General features: G+C 39.8%; 1 protein-coding gene across 4 annotated transcripts in view; it reads left to right on the top strand.

Annotated features, from left to right (window-relative positions):
* The window catches only part of NF1 (neurofibromin 1), a 169783-nt gene that overhangs the window by 47798 nt on the left and 97478 nt on the right, over positions 1 to 24507 (top strand). For 2 of the 4 annotated variants that reach the window (XM_054008793.1, XM_054008796.1), the window contains exons 17-31: positions 4474 to 4626; positions 6041 to 6287; positions 6771 to 6844; positions 6973 to 7056; positions 7751 to 8191; positions 8700 to 8839; positions 9428 to 9550; positions 10006 to 10089; positions 11952 to 12068; positions 12679 to 12860; positions 12970 to 13181; positions 14088 to 14249; positions 15085 to 15188; positions 18561 to 18696; positions 24117 to 24179. In XM_054008793.1, the coding sequence (XP_053864768.1) occupies positions 4474 to 4626; positions 6041 to 6287; positions 6771 to 6844; positions 6973 to 7056; positions 7751 to 8191; positions 8700 to 8839; positions 9428 to 9550; positions 10006 to 10089; positions 11952 to 12068; positions 12679 to 12860; positions 12970 to 13181; positions 14088 to 14249; positions 15085 to 15188; positions 18561 to 18696; positions 24117 to 24179 (2322 nt within the window). The remainder of the gene's footprint in view (positions 1 to 4473; positions 4627 to 6040; positions 6288 to 6770; positions 6845 to 6972; positions 7057 to 7750; positions 8192 to 8699; positions 8840 to 9427; positions 9551 to 10005; positions 10090 to 11951; positions 12069 to 12678; positions 12861 to 12969; positions 13182 to 14087; positions 14250 to 15084; positions 15189 to 18560; positions 18697 to 24116; positions 24180 to 24507) is intronic. The other 2 variants (XM_054008797.1, XM_054008794.1) reach the window with 2 other exon arrangements.

Raw genomic sequence — 24507 nt, 5'->3', positions numbered from 1 at the left:
TAATCTATTAGTTTATTAAATCAGTTAGGTTTTTCTTTTTTACTTATTACCTATGTATATTGGGTAATTTCTTTGTGATTGAAAGAAATTTTACTAGCTCCCCCTATAGTTATGTTAATGCACTTTATCTTTCTTTACAGAGCAGAAGTGATATATATCATGGTTTTGAATGGTCTGCATTTGGTTAAGTCTTTTTAAATACGTAGCTAAATTTGCTTAGAATTTTCTTTTTTTCTGTTTCTGCATAGGAAATGCATGTCTTCCAAAAGGTTTGGAAAATGTTCTTTGCGGAACTAAAGACTTGTTGATCACTGTTGCTTTATATAGGAAAATTGTAAAAAATTTATTTCAGTGCAAGAAAGATGAGGAGGAGGATAACGTGTACATCTTCAGACACAATAAGATACCCTTTCTTCTGACATGGTAGAATGACTTCCAAAATTCTGTCCTACTTCTCTTTCTTATAGTCTATTTCAAAGTAGAAGCCCAGACACTCTAGCTATTGCAAGAGAAAATCAGTAGCTAGATGGAAAACCAAACCTGTTACATATTCAGCAGTAAAGAAGGCCTAATCAGGGTAGAGAAGGGGGAATAGTGTTCTTAAACTTCAGTTCCAGATAACTGAAAATACCAATGATTGAAGGACATTCTGTCTTTATTTTTGGACTTCTTCACATATACAGTGTTTCTTAAATAAGAGAAGATGTCCAATTTAGAGTGAGAGGATTTTCTGACTGTATGACTTGTTTGCCACTTGAATCCCTATAATTAGCTTTGTTACTACATGAACTTTTTTCTCGTTCTTACTTTATGCTGACACCCAAGGAACAGACCTATTTGGTAATCTCCTATTCAGTATTTATGAAATGTGTGTGGGGGGGGGGAAATTAAACTTCGCCCACAACTTCCATTTTAGTGTATCTTGTACTTGGGATTCCAAAAGCACTATTTGCTCACTGCATTTTTACTATCTCAAGTGGGATTCCTGTTTTCTCTGAAGTCCAGTTTCTTTACTTTTCTGGAGGCTCAGCTTGCAACTGTTTGTGCATATCCATCTTGTTTTACACATTGAGAAACTCAAGAGTCTCTTTCAGTTGTGCTTGTAGATGCAGAGGGACTTGATTTGGGCCAGCTCTTCTTGTGATTTTGATCTTTGGGCAACTTTTTTGGTTGTGATTATCTCTACCTAATATGTCATTGTACTCTAGACTCTCGATTCATCCTCCATTCACCATTTTCCACAAGAACAAGGAACTTCACCCCTTTGCCTGAGGTTCTTACTAAAAGCTGTTTTGAACTTTCAACTTCTATTGTTACTTTTCCTCCATGCCTCACCTGGGGAGTTTGATCTCCATGAGTTGGATGTGAAGGGGACTTGAATACCTTGATAGAAAAAGGACTTTTCTGCAAGTCGCCAAGTCTGTAACCTTTACAGTGGATTTTAAGGGTTGATCTATTTCAGTGCCCAGTCTTTGCAAATACAGTGACTTGTGTTTTCAGTCCCACTCTTCACTCATCCAGGTAGCTTGATGCACGTTTGTCTTTGGCACAGATGTGTGTAGTTTAAATACTATGCCCATCCCTGAAATTTGTAGAACCACTCTTATCTGGAGCTTGATATTTATTATTGTATGCCCATAATGTGCTAAGAGCTTTCCAAACACACCTGACGAGACAGTATTTGTCCCACAGAGCTTACAGTCTCAAAGACAGAAATCAATACACAAACATAAAGAAAATGTCAGGAGTTCTTGTGGGCTTATTTTTTTTTAAAACATTTTCCCGAAATTATTTCCGTTGTCCCCCTGACTAGGTGCACCAGTGAATTCGGTCCATAATGCTTCTCCATTGTGCCCATTTCCCTATAGAAATAAGTTTGGGCATAAGATGAAGAAAGGAAAAAGTCAGTGGACTTTTGCCACAAAAATTACACTAACCCAAACAATGCTCTGGCATCTTCGAGGCAGCTGATTCAAGGTAGTAAGTTGTTTTTTTTTTCTTTCTTTTTTTTTTTCTTTTCATTTTCTGATATGTAATTTTAAAAAAAACAAACCCTCTCCTCATAAGAAAACATCAAGTCAATTCTCAAGACAATTGGTCCTCAAGTCCTTATCCCTAGAGCTCAGGTATTCAGAGTACAAATTAATTCAGATCTTTACTGGAACTGTATGCAGTATACTATCAGAGATTTTTCCAAGTCTTTTAAGTCAGAATCTGCTATTCTTCAAATTAAGAATCATCTTAATATTGTTTCATTTCTTGGTAGAGAAGTTAAGGTAAAACTTGTACTAGATACGGTTCTGAGAAATGGGTCTTTAACAAAGTTGTCTCAAATTGTTTTCTCCTGAACATTTAGATGGTGATAGCTAAAATCAACCAGGTCAGGCTGTATTGTTGCCTGCTACCAAAATGGCAGTACTATCTGCAACTGGCTGAAGCCTCAAAAAGTGTCAGTGGCTTCAGAGAGATGAGGGCATGGGGAGATAGTGGGACCCCTGATGCAAGAAATGTCATCAAATGGCAGAAGAGGTGAACCATGATTTAATGCATGGCAGCCATAAACTGGAGGGAAGGCAACAGGAAACAACCCTCTGTTTTCTCCGACAAGAGCTATTGTGGCAGAACAGAGGCATCACGCTTGGCCATGGCTTTCCTTCCAAAAGTGTTGAAAACTGTGGCATCTTGAAATGTACGAAGGTTGACTGGTAAAAAGCTCAGTATTTTGCTATAGCGACTTACTGATGTGAAACCTGGAAAACTAATGCTGCAGACAAAACGAAAATTGAAGCCTTTGAGTTGTGGTGTTGGTGAAGACCCTTACTTGTCTTCTGGTCCGAAAAGAAGATGAATGCTTATGTTAGAAATATTGTTGGAGAGAAATGGACTCTGCTCTTAGAAATCAACAGGTGCAAAGGTGTATACTTTGGTCACATCAGGCGCAGAGCTGGAAATAACTTCAAAAGTTATCATGAAAGGAATGGTAGCGGGTCACTGCAGTAGAGAATGACCAGTAAGGGGAAGGATAGATCGTGTGTGTAGATTACTGGGAGACCAGCTGTGGAGTGTGTGAAGTTAGTGATGGATTGAGAAATCTTCTGAAAATTCTACTGTCATCAGTATTCAGACTTGAATAATGAACTTCACTTACTTTTTCCTAACTGATTTTAACTAGTAACGGTTGTTTTTTAGAGCAACTTTAACTCTGCTCCATTTCGCAAACAGAATTTTCTGTTCCTGTTTTATCCAGTTAAACCTGAAATATACACAATAAAATATACAACAGAATTAACATTTATTGGAGCTTTAATTCCTTCACTTTCTTGACTTGCAACTTCAATAAACAGTTTCCACTTCATTATTCAGCAAATGTGCGTTAACATTCTTTTGGGATTGAGAGAGTTTTTTCTCTGCTTCCCTCCAGTGTAAAAAGAAGTCCTCCTGGAGTAAAATATGCTGATTCCACTGATGATTTTCATATTCCATAGTCCCTATTTTTAAGAATTGAACTCTAATTTTCTCCTCTTTTAGGAAATGCCTTCAAGGAGCTTCCAGAGATGTGTTCTGGAACAAACATGCTCATTTCAGATGGGCATGAACTATTCTTGTGCTCTTACGGCCCTCTGCAGGCTTCCATTTTTGCCCCAATGTTTTTCCTCAAGTGAGGTTTATGAAGTATTTTCTTCCCTGGGCTATTGTGTGAAATCTTTGCTACCTAAAGCATCAGCCTTTAAGCTTGGCATAAGGATAGTTCTTGCAGGTCAAACCTGTCTGTTTTTGTCATTCTATGCAAGATCTACAGGCATTCTAAATAATGAAGATGCCCAGAGGGAAGGAAGTATGTGGAGAAAATAGATAGCGTCTTCCTGAGCTGGGGAAGGTGCCTTTGCTGGATTTCTGGCAAGATGTATCTTACATAGTGCTAAAAAGCATTTCCAGGCTATCCTTAATGTGACATATTTGATCTTACAAAGTTCCATTGTCAGTTTCTCATCTGCATTTACAAATCAGTGTTTGTTCCTCTGTTTCGAATATGTACAACATAGTTCTCTTAATACTTTCCTCTGTATTGCTTTAACAAGCAGTTTAATAAACTCTCTGCCACCTTGTGCAGACAAGATAAGTAGCAGTATTAGAAAACGTATGGGCATTGACCTGTTCTCCAGGCCAAATTTCAGCTTCAGTTTCCTCTGCATTTGACTTGGGTGTGGTATTCACTTCCTGTCTGCTGTGTAGTGTGGCAGTGTGCGTTATTACAGGTGCTACATTCCGTCTCAGAGGTAGCTGCATTTCAGAGGTGAGTAACGCAATTACGATGAGTAATTTTTGTAAGCACTTTGGGAGCCTTCAGGGTGAAAGATGCTATAGAAATGGAAGAGGTGCTGTTTTCCTTTCGTGAGTGTAGCTGCTGTAACCCATCCTTTTTCCCTTATAAAAGTAGGGTGATTGACTATTTTTTCTTACCTCTCTTTACAGCAATCAGATAGGAGTTCCTGTCATTTTCTCTTCCTTTATGGGGTAGGATGTGATGTCTCTGGCAGTGGAGCTAGTCAGCTTTCTCTTGATCATGAAGAGATGCGCTGTGCTCCGGGAGCTACCCTCAGGAAAGGGAAAGGCAACTCTTCCATGGTAATTAACATTTTGTATTCTTAATACTTTAAAATAAATAAACTCCATTGCCCCCCCAAAATCAGTTACATTTGTACTCCTATACTGAGATTATTTTCAAGTATTTTAAATATTATGTGGGTGCGGGGAAGAGTATAGGGGCATTTAAACGTAAACTTCTCATGAGCTAGGTGTTGATGTTTGATCAAGGCACAACTGTTCTGTATCATGGCGGCTGCTGAGGTGCTATTCTGGCGAGAGTAAATGCAATATTTTTAAGAGTTTGAAACTAAAATTTTGGTGTCATCTTCATAGAGCAAAAACCATAATCCGTTCACACATTGGTCTGCATTTATTCAATCTCAGACTTCAGATTTCTAAATCTCCATGCTATCTGAACACATGCTAAATAAAAAAAAAAGCACAAGGCAAAGAAGATGTTCATCCTTGTTTGAATAAAGGGGCTCCCCTTATACGCTAATTTTTTCAGCTCTTCACCTACACCATGAATTAGTTATGGAAAAAATTGTAACAATCTGTCATGAGTCAAGATTTGTAACTTGCCTTTTTTAAATTACCTTTTTTCGGTAATCTGTAACAATGTACATAACCCTTAAAACGTTTTAATCTTTGAAGCAGTTTATAAACATAAATTGGTTTTTCACACTTCTGAGAGGTAGATGAGTAGTATCCCCATTTTTATTTATGGGGTAACTAGGGTAGAAATAGTGACTTCTCCAAGAACACAAAGGGTTAGAGATGGGATTAAATACTTTGCTCTCAGTCCTGTGCTGAGACTACTAGACCGCACCTTTCTAAAGTTTACTGCTGAATGAAGAAAATATAAAGGTTCTAGTCGCACATCAGATATCAAACTAACGACATTTTCTGTTTAAGTAAATGTTGATCGTTTTATGGGGAGGGGTTGCGTTATTTTGGTGAAAAACACATTAATGGAGAAACAAGGTGTTACACACACCTGCATTTGATAATACTTCCCTCCTCCCACACTTAAGATATCTTGTCCATTTATAATACCTAGCTCTTATATAACACTTTTTTCTTCAGTAGATCTCAGTGTGCTTATGTAGGAACTATGTATCATTCCCATTTTACAGCAGGGAAACTGAGGTATAGAGGGTGAAAGGACACGCCAAAGGTCACCAGATAGGCCAGTGGCAGAGCGAGGAATAGAACACGGGTCCCTTGAGTCCAGTCCTGTATCCACTGGGCCACACTCTTTGTTTAAGGGACTCTCTCATCCTGGGTGCTGTACAAATACACAGTAAAACAGAGCCCTGATCTCAGATGGGGCTGTTGGGTGTTACTGGAATACAAATAATGTGCAGGAGGAGGAATGGGATAAAGACCTATTTTGAGAAAATTGCCTGTTAAGTAATATTACCAGATATGCAAATATATTTTTCCCCCCAAGGAAAGTACAGCAGGATGCAGTGGAACTCCAATATGTCGCCAAGCCCAAACAAAATTAGAGGTTGCCCTGTACATGTTTCTGTGGAGCCCTGACATTGAGGCAGTTCTTGTTGCGATGTCCTGTTTCCGTCATCTCTGTGAGGAAGCAGATATCCGGTGTGGAGTAGATGAAGTCTCGGTACATAATTTTTTGCCAAACTACAACACCTTCATGGAGTTTGCGTCTGTCAGCAATATGATGTCAACAGGTAAGAAGGGAGAGACTAATCAAACTTTTTGTCTACCTGAGTATTGTTTGTTCTTTAAAGTATATTTCAAAATGTTAAAGCTAGTCCTAACTGAAGTGCTGTAATACTTATCTCTAGTCCTCAATCATGTGATTTAATGGAAATTTGCATGAATGAAGTTACGTGTAGGAAGACTAAAAATCTGTCTTTGATACAAGATATTTGAAGATTGCTTCCTCCTTGCAATCCTTATGTAATAATAAGATCAAGTATTGTAGGGAGACATTCACTGAATTTTTGAACACCTAGACCTGGTAGTTAAGTGAAAGAGAGTTTCCCTGAAAAAGTTTGTTTATAATACAAATGTGCTTGTGATTAAGTCTTAGACAGAAGTCTTCTTTAAGAATATTCATTTTTATTTATGCAAGCTTTCATCGCTAATAAAGATTTATTTTAAAATAAAAATGGCTGATACATTAATGTTATTGTATACTCCTTGCTTAGGGAGAGCAGCTCTTCAGAAAAGAGTGATGGCATTATTAAGGCGCATTGAACATCCAACTGCAGGCAACACTGAAGTAAGTTTTCTCTTTATGAAAATGTTACTTATTGGTAGCTGAAAATATGTTGTGTGGAAAGCATTCAGTAGTGTTGTAGGAAGTAATTTGAGGTAACTACCTGAAATTCTTGATGTATTGTATTTTAGGCATGGGAAGATACACATGCAAAGTGGGAACAAGCTACAAAACTAATCCTCAACTACCCAAAGACCAAAATGGAAGATGGCCAGGTATTCTGAAGCTTTCTATCTATTCAGTTATCAGACATGCTGACAGAAATCTTGTATTTTCTAAATAGTCATTTAAGTTGACCATATTAATTTATATCTAAACTTACATTTATTAAAAAAGTATCTGCACATTAGCACTTTTCAATCAATCCCTCATATGGGTGACTTGAGTTACTTCTGAATTCATTCCATAGCTAATGAGTTGTTCCTGTGTGCTCTGTGGTGATGCACTGACTTGGGCATTACCTCTAGATTATACTAGCGGGTTCACGTTTTCTCCCCACTTCACTGAGTACAGAGTATAGTTGGAAACATAGTTATGATCAGAATCAGTATTTCTCAAGCTTATGGGAAGTCAAACATTTTCACATCTCCCTTACTTTTTAACCTTTATTTTCATAGTAAATGTATCATTGGTAGCAATCATAAGCCAGTATAGTCTGTTTTTTTCAAGTGGTTGACAGAGAATGTGCTGTATAGATACATTTCAGTTTACACACTCCTGCCTACTTGCTCTTGATGTAAAGATTTGCAAAATCTCCTGAGAATTGAATAGTTTGTTTTTTATTGACATTGTTGTAAACTTATAAATTATTAGATTTCTTTATTGAATGATACTTAAAATGTCTGTTTTCTTTATCTGATAATTGCTTGTAATTCGAGAGCGATCTCATTTTGAACAACTCTTTTCCAGGTTACTGATAGTCTTCACAAGACAATTGTCAGGCGACGAATGTCTCATGTTAGTGGGGGAGGCTCCATAGACTTGTCTGACACAGATTCTCTGCAGGAATGGATCAACATGACAGGGTTCTTGTGTGCTCTCGGAGGAGTGTGTCTCCAGCATCGTAGCAATGCAGGATTAGCAACTTACAGCCCACCCATGGGTCCAATCAATGAGCGTAAGGGCTCCATGATATCTATGATATCCACCGAGGGAAATGCAGAGACTCCTGTTAGCAAATTCATAGATAGATTATTATCGCTAATGGTCTGTAACCATGAGAAAGTGGGACTTCAGATACGGACTAATATTAAAGATCTGGTGGGTCTGGAATTGAGTCCAGCACTTTATCCAATGCTGTTTAACAAACTGAAGAATACCATCAGCAAATTTTTTGACTCTCAAGGACAGGTAAAATGTTTGGATATGTTTTCATATTTTTATCATATTGAAAATATCAGCTATCTTACCATTCACATAGATATTTAAAATTGATACCTACCTCTTTATGTTTGTGTTTTTACACAAAGAGCCAGAGAAGTATTTATTACATGATGGAAGGCATCAGGATGATATTTGTGTGACTAGACCATACAGTTCTTAATTTGCATTTGAGATTCCAGACTATATTAGTCTAGCATGCTTAAATTCCTTGTAAGTTTCTATATTTTAACTATCTTCCTACTTAATAGGATTTATATTCTGAGAAAATGCTGTCTTTATTAGATAAACTTTCTGAGACCATAACTCTGTTAAGTGTTGGAATTCTTCTGAGTAGGTTAATCAGAACAATACTTTTCCATTAGATTTGTGCCGAGTGCTACAGTAATATAAATATTTACTAATATTATATACATTTCATTCAGTTATTTTTGGGCATCGCCTCTAAGAATTATGACTAGATGTCTTCTTCCTATAGGTTTTGTTAACTGAGACCAACACACAGTTTGTAGAGCAGACAATTGCTATAATGAAAAACCTGCTTGATAATCATACTGAAGGGAGCTCAGAACATCTGGGGCAAGCTAGTATAGAGACTATGATGCTAAATCTAGTCAGGTAAGAAATCTTGACTGTTTCCCCTCTGCAGAGTATGTTTTTTAGATAATCAGGCAGAGTCTCCACCACCCTCCATGCTCTGTTCGGGTGTAATAGCAAGGATGTAGGAAGCTGGTTAATGTTCTGAATTTCAGACCCTGGCAGAAGTTAAAGTGATAGGGGAGCAACTCTGCTTTTTTGCCATGATGTAAGGTCCACCAGTAGACAGTCAAACCTAGTGGAGCTATCAGCTCTGCCATTCCCCATCTCCTCCCTTTCTCTCACTCCCTAACCACCAAAAATTCAGGACATGTCTCTCTCCCACTACGTCTGTGGGGGTAAGTGGGAACCAGTGTAGGATGGTGCAAAGCCATCTCAGACAGCTTCCCCTGCACAGAGGAAATTCTTCACTGGCTATCTCAAGCTGGTTTAAAGGCCACTGGGCACAGTTGGAAAATCCGGCCCAAGGTCTGCAATGACTGGTTATACAAGTGTAATTCTAGACGACCAGAAGAAATTCCTCAAATGTGTTCCCCCTCTTCTGTGCCCCTCCCCCCCGATGCTGTGAAATGAATTTATTTAGGGTTTTACGTTTTCTGACCTTCACAGATATGTACGTGTGCTTGGAAATTTGGTACATGCAATTCAAATAAAAACGAAACTCTGTCAACTAGTGGAGGTAATGATGGAGAGGCGAGATGACCTTTCATTTTGCCAAGAGATGAAATTTAGGTGAGTACTAAATTAAATAGTAATTCCAATAATAATGATTCATAATAATAATAGTGGTTCTATTTGGGGTAGTGTTCTCTTGTGGAGTATAGTGGGCAGGTGGGTATGGGGGTGACACTTTCTTACTAACATGCAAAACATTTTCTTGTTTCTTTGTATTTAATTTAGGCCTCAATCCTGCATCAGGGTTTGCTACCATGGACCTCTATGCCTGTGCAGAGTCCTCTTGAAGTCTGACAGTAGGGACTCTACATGGGTGCAGGGTTCTAATGGAAGTCAGTGCAGGATCAGAGCCTTAATCAATACCCTCCAGTTACTAAACCGAGTTAATCGTTCAGGTTTGCAGTTTAAATGTGTCTTTAAAATATAAAGTTAATAATTAAAAATACCATCTTGAGCAACATCCGCTTCTGACAGTATATTTTCAGTTTTCTGTGCTGTAATATTTCTTATAGGAACAAAATGGTGGAATATCTGACAGACTGGGTTATGGGCACATCCAACCAAGCAACAGATGAAGATGTAAAATGCCTGACAAGGTAAGAGAGGTTGATAGAATTCTCCTGCTGTGGCTATGACTACATTGCATGCTAAAGGGTGTGATTCCCAGCTCGCATAGACATACTCAGGCAAGCTCTTGTCTAAGCTGGCATGCTAAAAATAGTAGTGCAGCTGCAGCGGTGACACAGGTTAGCAGCCCCAGACGCATACCGGTGGGGTTCAGACTAGCTTGTGCTTGGAGCTGCTAGCACGGCGGCGCTGCTGCTGCTGGCCGTGCTATCATGGCTGCACTCCTATTTTTAGCACGTTAATTCAGGAATAGATATAAGCTAGGCATCGCACTTCTAACGGGTCTCAGTGCTTGCGTACGTGACCATTTCGTTCATGGCAAAGCTGGGGTGTGGACCTGCCCCTCACAAGCCTTCCGTGGACTAACTGTGTGGACACTGCTGACACATTAACAGTTAGTTAATGGGCTTTCGTCTAGTTCTCTTTCAAGTGGGAGTAGATGAGAGCATGTGAATGAACTGTTATTGTGAATCAGCAGGGTCCATGCAGATGGCTACTCCCCTAGTGTTTTGAGTAAGCTCATCTGCAGGGGCCCGATCTGGTAGGTGTACTCTGAGCATGCCTACTGGATTGGGCCCGACAGTTAGATGACCAAATGTCTATATCTTTCCCTGGTTCATGCATTGCTCTGAACCTTAGGCATCCGGATGCCTGGAGTGGGGCTGCAATGTGCATGCTCAGAAGCAGAAACATAGGCACCTAGGAACTTTGTACTGCAAAAAATGTAGGTGCCGAACAAGCTTAGGTGCCTATAGGTTCAGCAGCAGCTGAACGGTGCTTTGTGAATCCTAACACAGCCAGATTCTGGGAGGCACCTAAAGTGGCAGTTAAGTACCTAAATCCTTTTGCAGATCCAGCCTTAAACATTTTTGTAGAGAAGCCCTCATCTGCTAAAGGTGATATGTAATATGATAAAATGTTTAAACTTCTTTTGGGTATTTTACTATAAAGGAAGTACATGTTCAAGGCTTCCTTTGAAAAGAAAACTTCATTGTATTGTTCAAGGATTTTTGCTTACCAAGACGCAAGTTCAGGTTCTGTTTCTCTTGTTACTTTATACTGTACACCTTGAAACAGAACATAGGCTGCATGTCTTACAACCTAAAGGAAAATGCAGAGCTCTGAACTTCAGTTTTGGCAAGTAAGAGGAAATTAACATTTTGTTTAAACTATGTAACTGTCATTTTTAAGATTAAACCTACAATTTTTTAAACAAATGGTTGAAGATTCAAAAAAAAAAAATCAGTTCACCTGTATCATTATGAATGAGAATCATTTGGACTTGCCATGAACTTGACCAAAGCTAATGTCATTCTGAGAACTGCAGAAAGTGTGATCATGCTTATATGATCCATAAGTATCTTATAAATTAGACTTCGATATTTAGTAGGCACAGTAAGGTTTTTAGACTAAGATTATAGCCCTGAACTTGTATTTACCAGGCCTTATCCTACTCCTGTTGATGTTCGTAGAAATTCATTGACTTTAGTTGGAACAGGACAGATCCTAGGTCTGTTTGGATATGTAGCCAAAATGAGCTACATAAAGTTAGAAGAAATATATATGCTGTCACTTGCTGTGTTTTGGGGTTATTTTTTAAATGTGTAATTTGGTCATAACTCACTGTCCAAAGTTGATGTACTGCTTTATGCTATGCTATAGTATACAAGAGGTTTGTTTTTTTAATGTATGGAGCTTTTTAAAAAAGAATGCGGTAGAGACACTTTAGCTGCAGTTAGGCTTATGAAGAAAGATGACTCCTTAAGTACTCCATCAAAGGAAAGGCCGGGCACTGGCCCTGTTTAATTTAACTCTTTCATTTTTGATTCAGAGATCTAGACCAAGCAAGTATGGAAGCAGTGGTCTCTCTTCTCGCTGGGCTTCCACTACAGCCTGAAGAAGGAGATGGTGTTGAACTGATGGAAGCCAAATCCCAATTATTTCTTAAGTAAATAGTCAAACAATTTCAATTATACTATAATTTAAAGCAGATACATTCTTCTGTGTTTATTATGAAGTAAATTTCTTTTTAATCTTGTAAGGGTTAATTTTATTCAGGGAGTTGCCTCAGTATATCCTCTGAATTTGCAAATCTCCACCTCATAGGTTTAAGCAAACACTTCAGTTTGTAAAAGCAAAAATATTTGGAAAGCAGTCATTAAATGTAACTTTGTTTCTCCAAGCGTGTGTATATGCTTGTTTCACAGAATTATCTTGTTTCGATTTTAATTTTATGAATGGAAGAATATGCAATCTTTTAGAAAAACAATCCCATGAAATTCAGTTGCCTGGTCCGAGGAATTCTCCATGCAGGGTTTATGATACTGCCTTCCCACTCTCACAATACATTCTTTAAAAGCTGTAGTATATAATAATAATCATAGTAAAACACAAAACAAAAAAGAGAAAAATACCCAGAGCAAGTCTAACTTGTATTTCTGGGAGGTGTACAACAGAGTCGTTCTATTTTATATCCTAGACCATTCTGCTAGAAGACTTTTGACTCTGTAAAAAAAATTCTCACTTATCCAGATCTACAAATGTTATTTTTGTTTTAGATATTTCACTCTATTTATGAATCTTCTAAATGACTGTAGTGAAGTTGAAGATGAAAGTGCACAAACAGGTGGCAGGAAACGTGGAATGTCTCGAAGACTGGCTTCGTTGCGACACTGCACTGTTCTTGCTATGTCAAACTTACTCAATGCTAATGTGGACAGTGGCCTTATGCACTCAATAGGTAAAGTAGTTAGAAACAACTGTTTATGATTCACATACGAAGGCTTGAGCCTTAATTAAGAAGTATATGACTTCATTACTCAAGTCTTTATTTGTTACTATCTTGTTAGGCTTAGGTTATCACAAAGATCTCCAAACAAGAGCTACATTCATGGAAGTCCTCACCAAAATTCTACAGCAGGGTACAGAGTTTGATACGCTAGCAGAAACTGTACTAGCAGATCGGTTTGAGAGATTGGTGGAATTGGTCACTATGATGGGTGACCAAGGAGAGCTACCTATTGCTATGGCATTGGCCAATGTGGTCCCTTGTTCGCAGTGGGTAAGTTGATTCCCATTTCCAGTTGCATGATATTTGTTAACCCTGAGTGCATTTTGTTTTGTAAGGTGTAACCTGCTTATCTCCTTCAAAAAGTCTTGCATAAGACTTGGAATTAAATTTACTGCTCTGCCAATTTAACGATAATGTTGAAACAAAAGTCTTCTAAAGAAATGAAGCGTTGAGGCTACCCTGTTATGTGTTGTAATATGTGGCCTTTTTCTCAGAGGGTTCCACAACTGTGACTGGGTCTACTTTGCTGAGCGCTTTAGTTTAGACTAAAGCATTGTGGTATATTTTAAAATAGTTCTTGAAACAGTAATTGTTAGCCTGTAATGCTAAAATAGTTTTTCCTTGTCCTTTTAATGTTGCTCAGTGTGGGGATTGTTGGGTATATGTACTGTAATACCAGAGTAGGCTTGTGTTTTGGTAACCTAATGTGCTTTTTCCCTGATCTCAGTCTGTGCTCTGTTTATACAGTGGGCGAATCCATTAGACTTCCATCTTGGTTCGTCATAGGCTCACAAGTGAGATGGTTTTAGGAACATACTAAAGAACCTACCATTATAACATGGTCTGATGGGGTACTTGAGAGATTTAGAAATAAAATTAGAAGTGGGGAATGGGATGAGCACACTTTTTAAGGTTTACTTGCAAGACTTAACAGGGGAATTCTTACACTAGACCATGCTTCAGCCTGTGCTATACAAATTTTAATGTGGTCAAATATTTCAAAACAGTACAAACTACTAAATGGAAGGAAATATTTAGCGCAAGCTAGAATACTTGAGGCAAATTGTCAGACCTCTTTTTCTAGTGCAGGATACATTAGAGATGTTTGGGGAGCTTTTCACAATCCAGCCTCTTTACTGCTCTGACTCACTAACCTCTTTATTGCTGTTCTTTAAGGATGAACTAGCTCGTGTCCTGGTCACCCTCTTTGACTCCCGGCACTTGCTCTACCAGCTGCTTTGGAACATGTTTTCTAAGGAAGTGGAACTGGCAGATTCCATGCAGACTCTGTTCAGGGGAAATAGCTTGGCCAGCAAAATAATGACTTTCTGTTTTAAGGTAAGTTATATGAGCTTAGGTTCCTATTTATAAAACTCTTTTGAAGAGTGAAAGACTAACAGGAAAAAATTTATTAACTCAGAAATGTGAAACTGCAGTTGGATTACATTAAGATAAGAGAGTTCTGATGACTGGAGAGTACAAACTATAACTTGATGGCTGCATTTGTCTACACAATCACAGGCAACTCTTGAAAGTTCATCAAGATTCCATGCAGTTATTTTTTATAAAGATGTATGGTGTCTAATCCTTGGAGACCTTCCATGCCGAGGCCTGATTTGGGATGGGGTGGTGCAGCAAAACTTTTGTGGAGACTTCATGACACATCCTCTTTAGTTCACACTTTAATCTGGAGGCCCCCTTGAAAGTTTCCAGAGAGCCCAGTATTCATCTTGCATGGTGCGTCTGTTTCAGAGCTACCAGGGCGGAAGTTGAATACAATAATGGAAAAGTTTGCATAGTAGAAGTATTTATAGCACACTTAGTAGACACATTCAAGTCAATGATCATTAAATGCAAGGAGAGTATAATTGTTTCCTATTTGATGCAAGTGGTTGGACTAGATAACCCTCTTCTTATCCATCTTCTAATATTTTAGGACCTGTTAGGCAGTCACATTTCTTATGCATATGTTTGCTTGTGTATGTAGCATTCTGGCTATGAGAACTACATAATCTGAGAATATATTTTAAGATTCATTGCTTGTACAAACATAATCAGATGCAGGACAAAATAGAATTAGTATGTAAAGCTTGACATACTCAGTATTTGAAAATATTCTTGTGCTTTGAGTTATGCTGGCCTGGCCACACATTCTGATGTATTTTCTCCATAGGTATATGGTGCTACATATCTGCAGAAGCTCTTGGAACCTCTATTAAGGACCGTGATCACATCCTCTGAATGGCAACATGTCAGCTTTGAGGTGGATCCTACAAGGTTTGCAATGTGAAAAAAATTAACATGATTATTTATAAGCCTGTTTCCCATCCATACTAATTTGACAGGATTCATTTTTCTTTGAGTGCTTGCTCATGTTGACTCCATTCTAGGTGTGTGCTCACCCCCATGCGTAGTCGGAGATTTTTGCCTTAGCGGTATCCGTAGGGTCATCTGTGGCACCCCCTTGAGTTCTGCGCTTGGGCGTCGGTATATCAGGAGCTGCCAACCCTACGCCCTCTTAGTTCCTTCTTACCACCTGTGGTGGTTAGTCAGAGGGCCTTCCATTGCATAACAAGGGCTAGGCATTTCATCTTTTCTGACTTCAAGCCTTAGGGCCTTGTAAATAGTTCGTTTATAGAAGTTAGTGTTAAATAATTGTTAAATGTAGTTAGAAGTTAGAGTCCCATCGAGGACTTCGCCCCAGGCGTGACATGCCCTGGTCCTCCGGGGTTTAAGCCCTGCTCGGACTGCAACAGGCATATGCCTGTTAGGGACCCCCACAGCGGTTGCCTCAAGTGCTAGGGGGAATCACATGTGAAGGACAAGTATCGTGTCTGTAAACATTTTTGATCTAGGACCCAGACGGAGCACAACATCCAATTGAGGGCTCCCCTCATGGAGACTGCCCTCCGACTGGCTTCTGAGCCGTCCCGTCTGAACTCTACTGCTAGTATCTCGGCCTCAGTGCATAGCACACCCCCGGCACCACTCTCCGCCACCGTGCCCAGGAAGAAGACTAAGAAACACAGCTCCCTGGCACCAGGGAAGAAAGGCCATGGGGGGCACTGGACAAAGGACCCAGTTCGGGCTGCCTGCCCACACTGGAGCCACGTGGACGTGCCTCCCCAGTCAGGGCCCTTAGTCCCCCACAGGATCCACCGCCGACTCCCCGGAGCAGTAGGGGACGCAGACTTGTGGTGGTATCGATGCCTTCCCAGGCTCTCCTGGCGCATAGAGAGCAGAGGCCTCTACTAGCGCTGCTGGCACTGCGTGTGCCCCAGGGAGTGGCAAAGGCTCCCTACTAGGCAAGGTAGTCGCCAAGACCCCCCAGAGGCAGTTGAGTGCCACCGATCTCCTGAGCCGAGGCCATGCTCTCCGACTCCGTGCCATAGATCTACGCTTCGCAGCCCAGATCCTCAGGGGCTCAGCCTAGATCACCGGCACCGCGTTCGTGGTCTCCACCTCTTGATGTAGGTCGCCTGTGGGAGGCGCCGGTCTCTGTATTACCGGTACCATTCACTCTCCCGCTGGTCGTCTTCTCGGCGCAGGTCCCTGTCACCCACTCCAGGGGGACGATCTCCGTCGCGGTACCAGTCCTCCTATTCGAAGCACCGGTCTCCCGTGGCGACGATCAGCTAACAAACGCAGGCATCAATGGCTCCACCACAAGGGGATTCCTCTGGCACGGAAGGGCAGTTTAGCCCCTTGCCGAGGCATCACCAGCACGATTGGGCACTGGATGCTGCGTCAAATTATATGGTGCCGCTGTGGCAGCATGGCCAATGGCCAATGCTGTGGCCCTATTGAAGTGCGTGTGGCATGTTTGTGATGCTGATGCCCCCCTTGCACCACTTGTTGGCCACCGCCTCGGAGCAACAGTTGACGGTTCCGGGCTTGGTGTGGGAAATGCGCTCAGAGGTCGGCGTAGAGGAGCCAATGCCCACCACCAAACTCCCTTCCCCCATTGGGGGGGTCATACCCCGGGGCCTCCCCAGTACAGTTGTCGTCCTCATCCCCGGGGATGAGACTGTGATGGGACCCTCAAGGGCCAGCCCACTGGGCGATTTTAAAGAACACCAGGCCCTGCTTCAACACATGGCTGAGAATTTGGGCCTAGAAGTGGAGGAGATGGCCAAGCAGGCGGACACCTTGTTCCATATGCTCTCGGCCTCTACCCTGCTGTGTTGCACGACCAGTGCATGATGGGGTCCTGAAAATTGCCACAGCCCCCTGGCAAACCCGGGGGGAGGGATAGCTCAGTGGTTGGAGCATTGGCCTGTTAAACCCAGGGTTGTGAGTTCAATCCTTGAGGGGGCCACTTAGGGATCTGGGGCAAAATCAGTACTTGGTCCTGCTAGTGAAGGCAGGGGGCTGGACTCAATGACCTTTCAAGGTCCCTTCCAGTTCTAGGAGATGGGATATCTCCACTAATTATTATTATAAACCCCGTCGTCCATCCTTCCCACCTGCAAAAGGGCCAAAAAGAAGTCCGTCGTCCCGGCCAGAGGGTTTGAGTACCTCTATACCCACCCACCTCCAGGCTTGCTGGTCATCTCAGCAGCCAACAAAAAGGACAAGCAAGGGCACACCAGTTCAACCCCCCAAAACAGAGGCCAAAAGACTGGACCTTTTCGGGAGGAAAATTTATTCAACAGCCCGCCTGCAATTCCGGGTGGCAAACCAGCAGGCTCTCTTGGGTGGATACAGTGTTAACTTATGGGACTCCCTTTGTAAATTCAAGCAGTCTCTGTCGCACATTTACATGGGCCATGGACGGGAAAGGGAGTAGATGCCCCTGGCGTGTCAGTTCCCCCTCCTCCACCGCTGCGTACCTGAATATGGGCCATAAGAATCTGGCCTGATATGTGACTCTTGCCCATTGTTCTGCAGTTCATCTGCTCTAAGCCACTGAACCAGTTGATCAACTAAGATAGAAGGATTTTCCTTTTATATGGCCTACTTTGTCTTGATTACTCCCATATCTCCTCAGAATTTATACCAAATGGTTATTTTGTAGTTGCTTTTTTCTAATTCTGTTCTGTCTCCCCCTTTTCTTTTTTATTTTACACTAGCTAAAATAGCTTCCCCAAAACATAAGCTTCCTTTTCTGTGCTTGTATCCATATCTTTGACTTTGGGAAGCAATAAATGGCCACATTTGTAAATACCCCTTCTACTGACATGAAACATACCTATCTATGGCTACCTCAGTAACTGCTTGAACTTTCAATAAAACCATGACCCTGGCCAAACTTGTTACTCCTGCGGATCTTAAGGCACAAACAATACCTGTCTTGTTGGAGATGTTCTCAACTCTAGTAGACAGTTGCTGGACTTCTTGTCCTGCATGGGTATGTGAGACCCTAAACTGCGTGTGCATGGCTGGGTAATGATGGATGAGAATTCCATTATCATGGTTTTTTACAAAGCTGTAAAATGGCCTGATATTTGTGAACTACTTTGTTCAACTCATTCTGCCTCTTAGAAACATCTGCACAATAGATTTAATCTATTGGTAGATCGTTAGCATTTCACAAAGTTGCTAGTAATGTTATACTGAAAAATGCTATCGAACATATAAGAGCAATTTGTATGTTTTTTGAATGGTAACGTTTTGAAAGCTTGTCATATATGTATGGGACTGTTGCAGATTGGAGCATACAGAAAGTCTTGAAGCCAACCAACGGAGTCTCCTGCAGATGACTGAGAAATTCTTCCATGCAATCATTAATTCCTCTTCTGAGTTTCCACCCCAGCTTCGCAGCGTGTGCCATTGTCTGTACCAGGTATGCCCACAGCTGGGGTTTAAATCTTTAAACCCCAAGTTTTGTTGTAGAGATTGTAAAGGTCAATTTCTGGTTTAAAACTGTTGTTTCATGCCATGGGCCAATAATAAAGTGGTATGACCATTTTTTCCTTAAAACCGTTTCATAGGATTTATATAGTTAATCCTCCCTCCAAGCTGAACTTCAGCATGCGTAATCTTAGCTTAGGCAATGAACTGTTTATGGGGCTGGCCTGGCAGACCTGTGGTAACGCCACTTTGAATTCACAGCTGAGGAGGACCCTGAGCTAATAAGGGTGGGGTCATCTTGTCTTGCTCTAATACCTCTGCTAGGAGACGAAAGGCACAGCATTGGTTAGTTACGGAGGTAAGAGGGCAGCTGTTCTTGCCAGAAGTGTACCGTGTGGAGCCTTTGAGGGTGAGGGCAGCAAAGAGGGAAAGTCTCTGGCAAGTGTGGAGGAAGATAAACAAGTGTTTTGAATTTAATAGGAATATGCGCATTTACTTTCTGTACCTGGAGTGACTTCCCCTGTATAAAATCCATTAAACTAATAGATGGTTTGCTCTACATAATAGTATAATTATCTCTTAATCAATCTTTAGAAGGATCATAGGTATTAGCTACATTGGTGTTAGCTGCATAAATACAAGAGCTATTAAAAAGCCTGCTTGGTCACTGAATTTAAATACTTGTCTTCACTCCTCTACTTTCAGTACAGTAAGTGCACAGTCTGTTATCTTTGAAGTAAAACAGAACTGGTTTTCTGTTTCAGTAAAAGAAAGTATAAAAACTATTCACGTTAGTTCTGCAGAAATATTACTACTTCATCCGATATAAATGAACAGAACTAACGGTTTAGAATGTTCTTCAGGTCACTTTATTGTGAAGCTGGTTAAAGTGGAAACTATTATACAAGATTCACAGTTTGAGGGTCTCTTCCTATAACTCTATTTTATGCAAATTTTCTATTGACTTTAGTAGAAGCTCCGTCAGATCTGGCTCTTTGTTGACTCCTGTCATTTAAAAAAAACTTCTAACTTCCAAGCTGATGTTGCATCAGTAAGCTTAAATTTAGATTGTCTCAAGCAGCATATCATCCCGAAATGTTAGAGAGTTGTCTTAGGACTTACTCGTGAAGCTAGCAAAACATGCGGACTCAGGAAGTGTTCTGTCTGTGAGCATAGAGAGAGCCAAGCCAGTGCAACAGTCAGTCTTGATTTCCTTTGTCCTACACGTACTGTGCTCTCTCATCAAGCACTTTCTGAAAGACGATTTCTCTAAGCTCTTATACGTAATCATATAAAAGCATTCTCTATTATGAAGCTATGTATTGTAATAGGAGGGAAGGTTTTAAGTTCATCTATTGGCAGATAGGACACTGGTAACCTTAAAATGGGGGTGGTGCAGCATATGTTCTGCACATAAGAATGGCCATACTGGGTCAGACCACAGGTCCATCTTCCCCAGTATCCGGTCTTCCAACAGTGGCCAATGCCAGGTGCCCCAGAGGGAATGAACAGATAATCAAGTGATCCATCCCCTGTTGCTCATTCCCAGCTTCTGGCAAACCAAGGCTAGACACCACTCCTGCCCATCCTGGCTAATAACCATTGATGGACCTATCCTCCATGAATTTATCTAGTTTTTTGAACCCTGTTACAGTCTTGGTCTTCATGACATCCTCTGGCTGACTGTGCATTGTGTGAGAAAATACTTCCTTTTGTTTGTTTTAAACTTGCTGCCTATTAATTTCATTTGGTGACCCCTGAGTGGTATCCAAGTTAAATTTTAAAGGTGGGATGCAAAAAATCCATGTGCGAGTAAGATGATGTAAAAACAGAGACCCCCATCTGCAATTACTTTTGTGTTGAAGCCAATACATCAAAGAATCAATCCTGCTTGGCAGCATGCAGGTCAGTATGGAAAAGAGAAAAAGATACTTATCCATAGCGAATAATCCTGTCTTAAGTTACGGGAGAACACACTTCCCTGAGCTATTTGTGTGTTATAAAAGAATTACCCATACAAGGGGTAGACAGAACTACTACATTGCTGTTTTCTACCCATTGAATATTCCTTCTATAAATGTAACTTCTTTGGCTTTTAAGATTAGTACTCTACAAACAATGCATTGTTTTTGGTGCTGATTGAAAATATTGTATTTTTCTTGAATTCCTGAAGATTATTAGATATCCAAAATAAATTGAGCGGAGATTTTATTTTTTAACTTTTTAATCACAAGTCTTCAAGTACAAAATGCCAAATAAGGGGAATAAAGAGAAATGCATCTATTTCACAGTCAAGTCATTGAAAGATATCTCTAATCAACTCTTTCTTTTACATGGGTCTAGATCTACAAAGATAGCTTGTGCCTGTGATATAAAATAATCTGATCATTCATCTTCTCTCTATCTAGTGGTGGTTTTAGGAAGTTGCATCCAGTGGGCTTGAGGGGATGAGAGCAGGTTTCCTTTCAAGATGATGTGCGGGGGAGTTTTTAGCATTATTGACTGACAACTTTAGATAAAACCTTGATTATTGCTTCAGTTACATGACATTATTTCCTCTGGTCTAGGGTTCTGTCTCTTGTATCTTTGTCTGAACTAGTTTCTTATATGCTATTACTTAGAATATTTTCAACCTATTACTGTTTCAACAGTTACATTTATTTGTGTACAGAAGTTTTTTAGTTCAATTCCATGGCTACTGGAACATATACATTGAGATATTGCCAGAGAAAACCCTACAGAAGACACATTTTTACTTCTCACATTTTGAAGCATTTATGTACCAACTAGGTTGCTCTTGGAACCACGTATTGGACTTTGCCAAAAAAAGTACAAATGAGATTAATTGGAAAAATATAATATTAAAAGAAACCAGCCTTCATCTGGCAATTGAGGAGTACTTGGGGTCTTTGAACAATCTGCTATCTTTAGCCTGCTGTAAATAAGGCTTGATTTTGAATTTGTTGCGAGTAGCCTTTTATTTGCATTTCTTTGCCCATTGTCTCCCACTTTCTCCTCCTTACACCACGTTTCGTTTATCAAAACATTCATTAACTTATTCCCCTACATTCAGAAGTACTAGAGAAATTTGAAGATGGTGGCCAAGACTAAAGAAATGAGAATTATGTCTAAATTGTCATTCTTTGTTTATTTTGCATTATATAACTCTAATTTTAGAGGGCTATGGTTCATATTTAACATACAGCCCCCTTACACAATAATTTTGTTTGGTAAAGAGTAAAACAGTTCTTTTACGCAACCTCATAAAAATCCCTAAGGGAGTCTGCCATCTCCCAGCATCAAGTATATTCAATCTTGCAAATGGGACTAATTTTGCAGTGGTTTTTTGGGGTGTATAAATGGAGTCACAAAAATAGATGTGAAGGAAATACTAATCAGAATTGATTCTGAAAATGAGTTGCTTTCAGTTAATGCAACAATCTCATTAAAACAGATTTAATTTGGATAGTCAGGACTACACTGGACAGCATTTTGGGTAGTGGGAATAGAAATCACGATAAGAGGTATTTCCTTCTTGTGTAAATCACCAACATGTAACTAATAGTTAAGCCTCTGGTTATTGCAATGGTTAGTACACATGCTCACTCATTTTCAGGTAACTTATTCTATATGTTGCGCAAGATAGGAAGCCAAGAACAAACTAAGTCAACATATTATCAGAAAGTGCTGTTTGGTTTGTATAAAGAGACCTATGTTTTTTCTTAACAAATGAGGATGGGATTCTGATTTGCTACAGAAATTTATTCCCTAATGCAGTGTGTGGCAGTATCTATTTCTGAGATTAGCATTAAAATTTCTTTTTAGTAAATAGAATAGAAATTTCAGCTGATCTGTCACAACTTTCGTTGTGAATTGCCCTTACAGATTCAGCAGTGTGAAACTAGTTTTATTAGTAGGTGGATTTTGTGCTGAATTAATCGTACATGCTAGAACAGTGGTTATCAACCTATTTACCATTGTGGGCCATGTATGGAGCTCTCTGTGTTTTGTGGGATACATCCGCACAAGATATGTATACTACCTCTGTGGCCCTGAGGATGTCACATGGGCTGCAGCTGTGTGCTGGTTGGATAGCAAGTGGCCTGTGGGTTGAACCACTGTGCTAGAAGGTAAATATGAAGGGGATTGGAGACGAAAACTTTTTTCTCTAAATTTCCAGCATTTTTATTTTGTAGGCTGTTGCACAGACTTTATGGTATCTACTAGAGTCCTGCACGGAACTAGGGTAGAGCCCTGCAGTGGGACTGGGATCCGACAGGACCCGCTGCTATAATAGCGGGAAGGAGAGGGAGTCTGTATTGTGGGGTGGGATCCTGCGGATCCTGCAGGACCAGCTGCTGTAATAGGTGGGAATGGGTATTGTGGGGCAGGACAGGAGCAGGATTAAAAATAATCCCAGGCAGGGCTCTAGTATCTACCTTAATTTTGACTTGTGGGGTTTTTTTTTTTTATTTTTTTAAGAGTGCCTTGTAAGCTTCCTTGTAACAAATTCTAGTGTGGCACATGTTTCCTCCTTAATGCTATTTTATTGTAATCTGTATTAATGGTTACTCCTGCTTTATTCAAAATAGTTAGTTTCGGCTAATGTGGAGGATGTGGCTTTTATCCTCACGGGTGACGTTCACCTTTGTGTAGAGGGATCAGCACGGAAGGGCTGTGCTCCACTATCTGACTTAAATGATAGTGTGAGGTGGTGTACAGGCCTTGGGCTGGCCCCTTTGACCAGGGATGAATTTCAAAAATAGTCATGGCCTAGTCAAAGCTCTTGAATTTTAAATCAGTATCAGTTTCTGCATAGACCTGCTGGTTTTCTCAGTCTTTTTATTTACAGAAACTTTGTGCCATATTGTACCATCCATTAAAATAATTTAAACCATGATTGTGGTCCAATTATGTTAAGATGAGAAAATTATGAATATGAATCATACATTAAACTAAATTGAAGGACACACAGAGAAACATGGGAACATTTAAACCAAAAATTATTTTAAAAAGTGATGTAGACCTTTTAAAAGTTAAACCTTTGAAATATACTATTTAAAAAAATATTTGGGGGTATGGCAAAACATGTTTTGAAAGCTGAATATAATAATTTATGCTTGATATTGTTTATCATAAGCAAATTTAAGAAGTTTGACTTTTAACCTAGCCAGAAATAGTAGAAATGATTGAAACCCAACATTTGCTTGCATTGTATTTAGTGCTTTGTGAATAAGATGTAGTACAATGAGTACATGGAATAAAAACTCCATCAAACTTTAGTTTATATATTTCATTTTTTGTTACGTTTGTTACATTTTATTGTGTAATTTTATGTACAAGTCAACATTGTTTTTTGTTGCTGTATGTAGTTGGTGCTGTGACTTGTTTGTGCTCATCTCTGTTCTGTAGGCAACTTGCCACTCTCTACTGAATAAAGCTACCGTAAAAGAAAAAAAGGAAAACAAAAAATCAGTAAGTTTGGAGAACTTTTTATTAGTCATTTCTTTCAAAGCAAAACAAAAGTCTTTTGCTGTTTGTTCAGAACATCTTCACCTTAGCCTATTTGACCTTCACTATAAAATCATTCTACTAATTCTGGCACAAAAATAGCTTTCATTTCAATTAACACTGGAATTAAGTTTATATTTTAAATATTCTCTGTGTGCCTATTTGAGTCAACAAAAAGGCATATTTAACCTTACTGCTTGATGTTCAATATTCTGATCTTCTGTCCTTGCCACCATTTGCAATTATAAATAAACGTTAAAAGAAAATGACTTCTAGATTTTAGGAAAATCCA

The sequence above is a fragment of the Malaclemys terrapin genome, chromosome 18 (assembly GCF_027887155.1).
Source record: "Malaclemys terrapin pileata isolate rMalTer1 chromosome 18, rMalTer1.hap1, whole genome shotgun sequence".
Taxonomy (NCBI): domain Eukaryota; kingdom Metazoa; phylum Chordata; order Testudines; family Emydidae; genus Malaclemys; species Malaclemys terrapin.
This window is presented reverse-complemented; position numbering and strand designations above follow the sequence as displayed.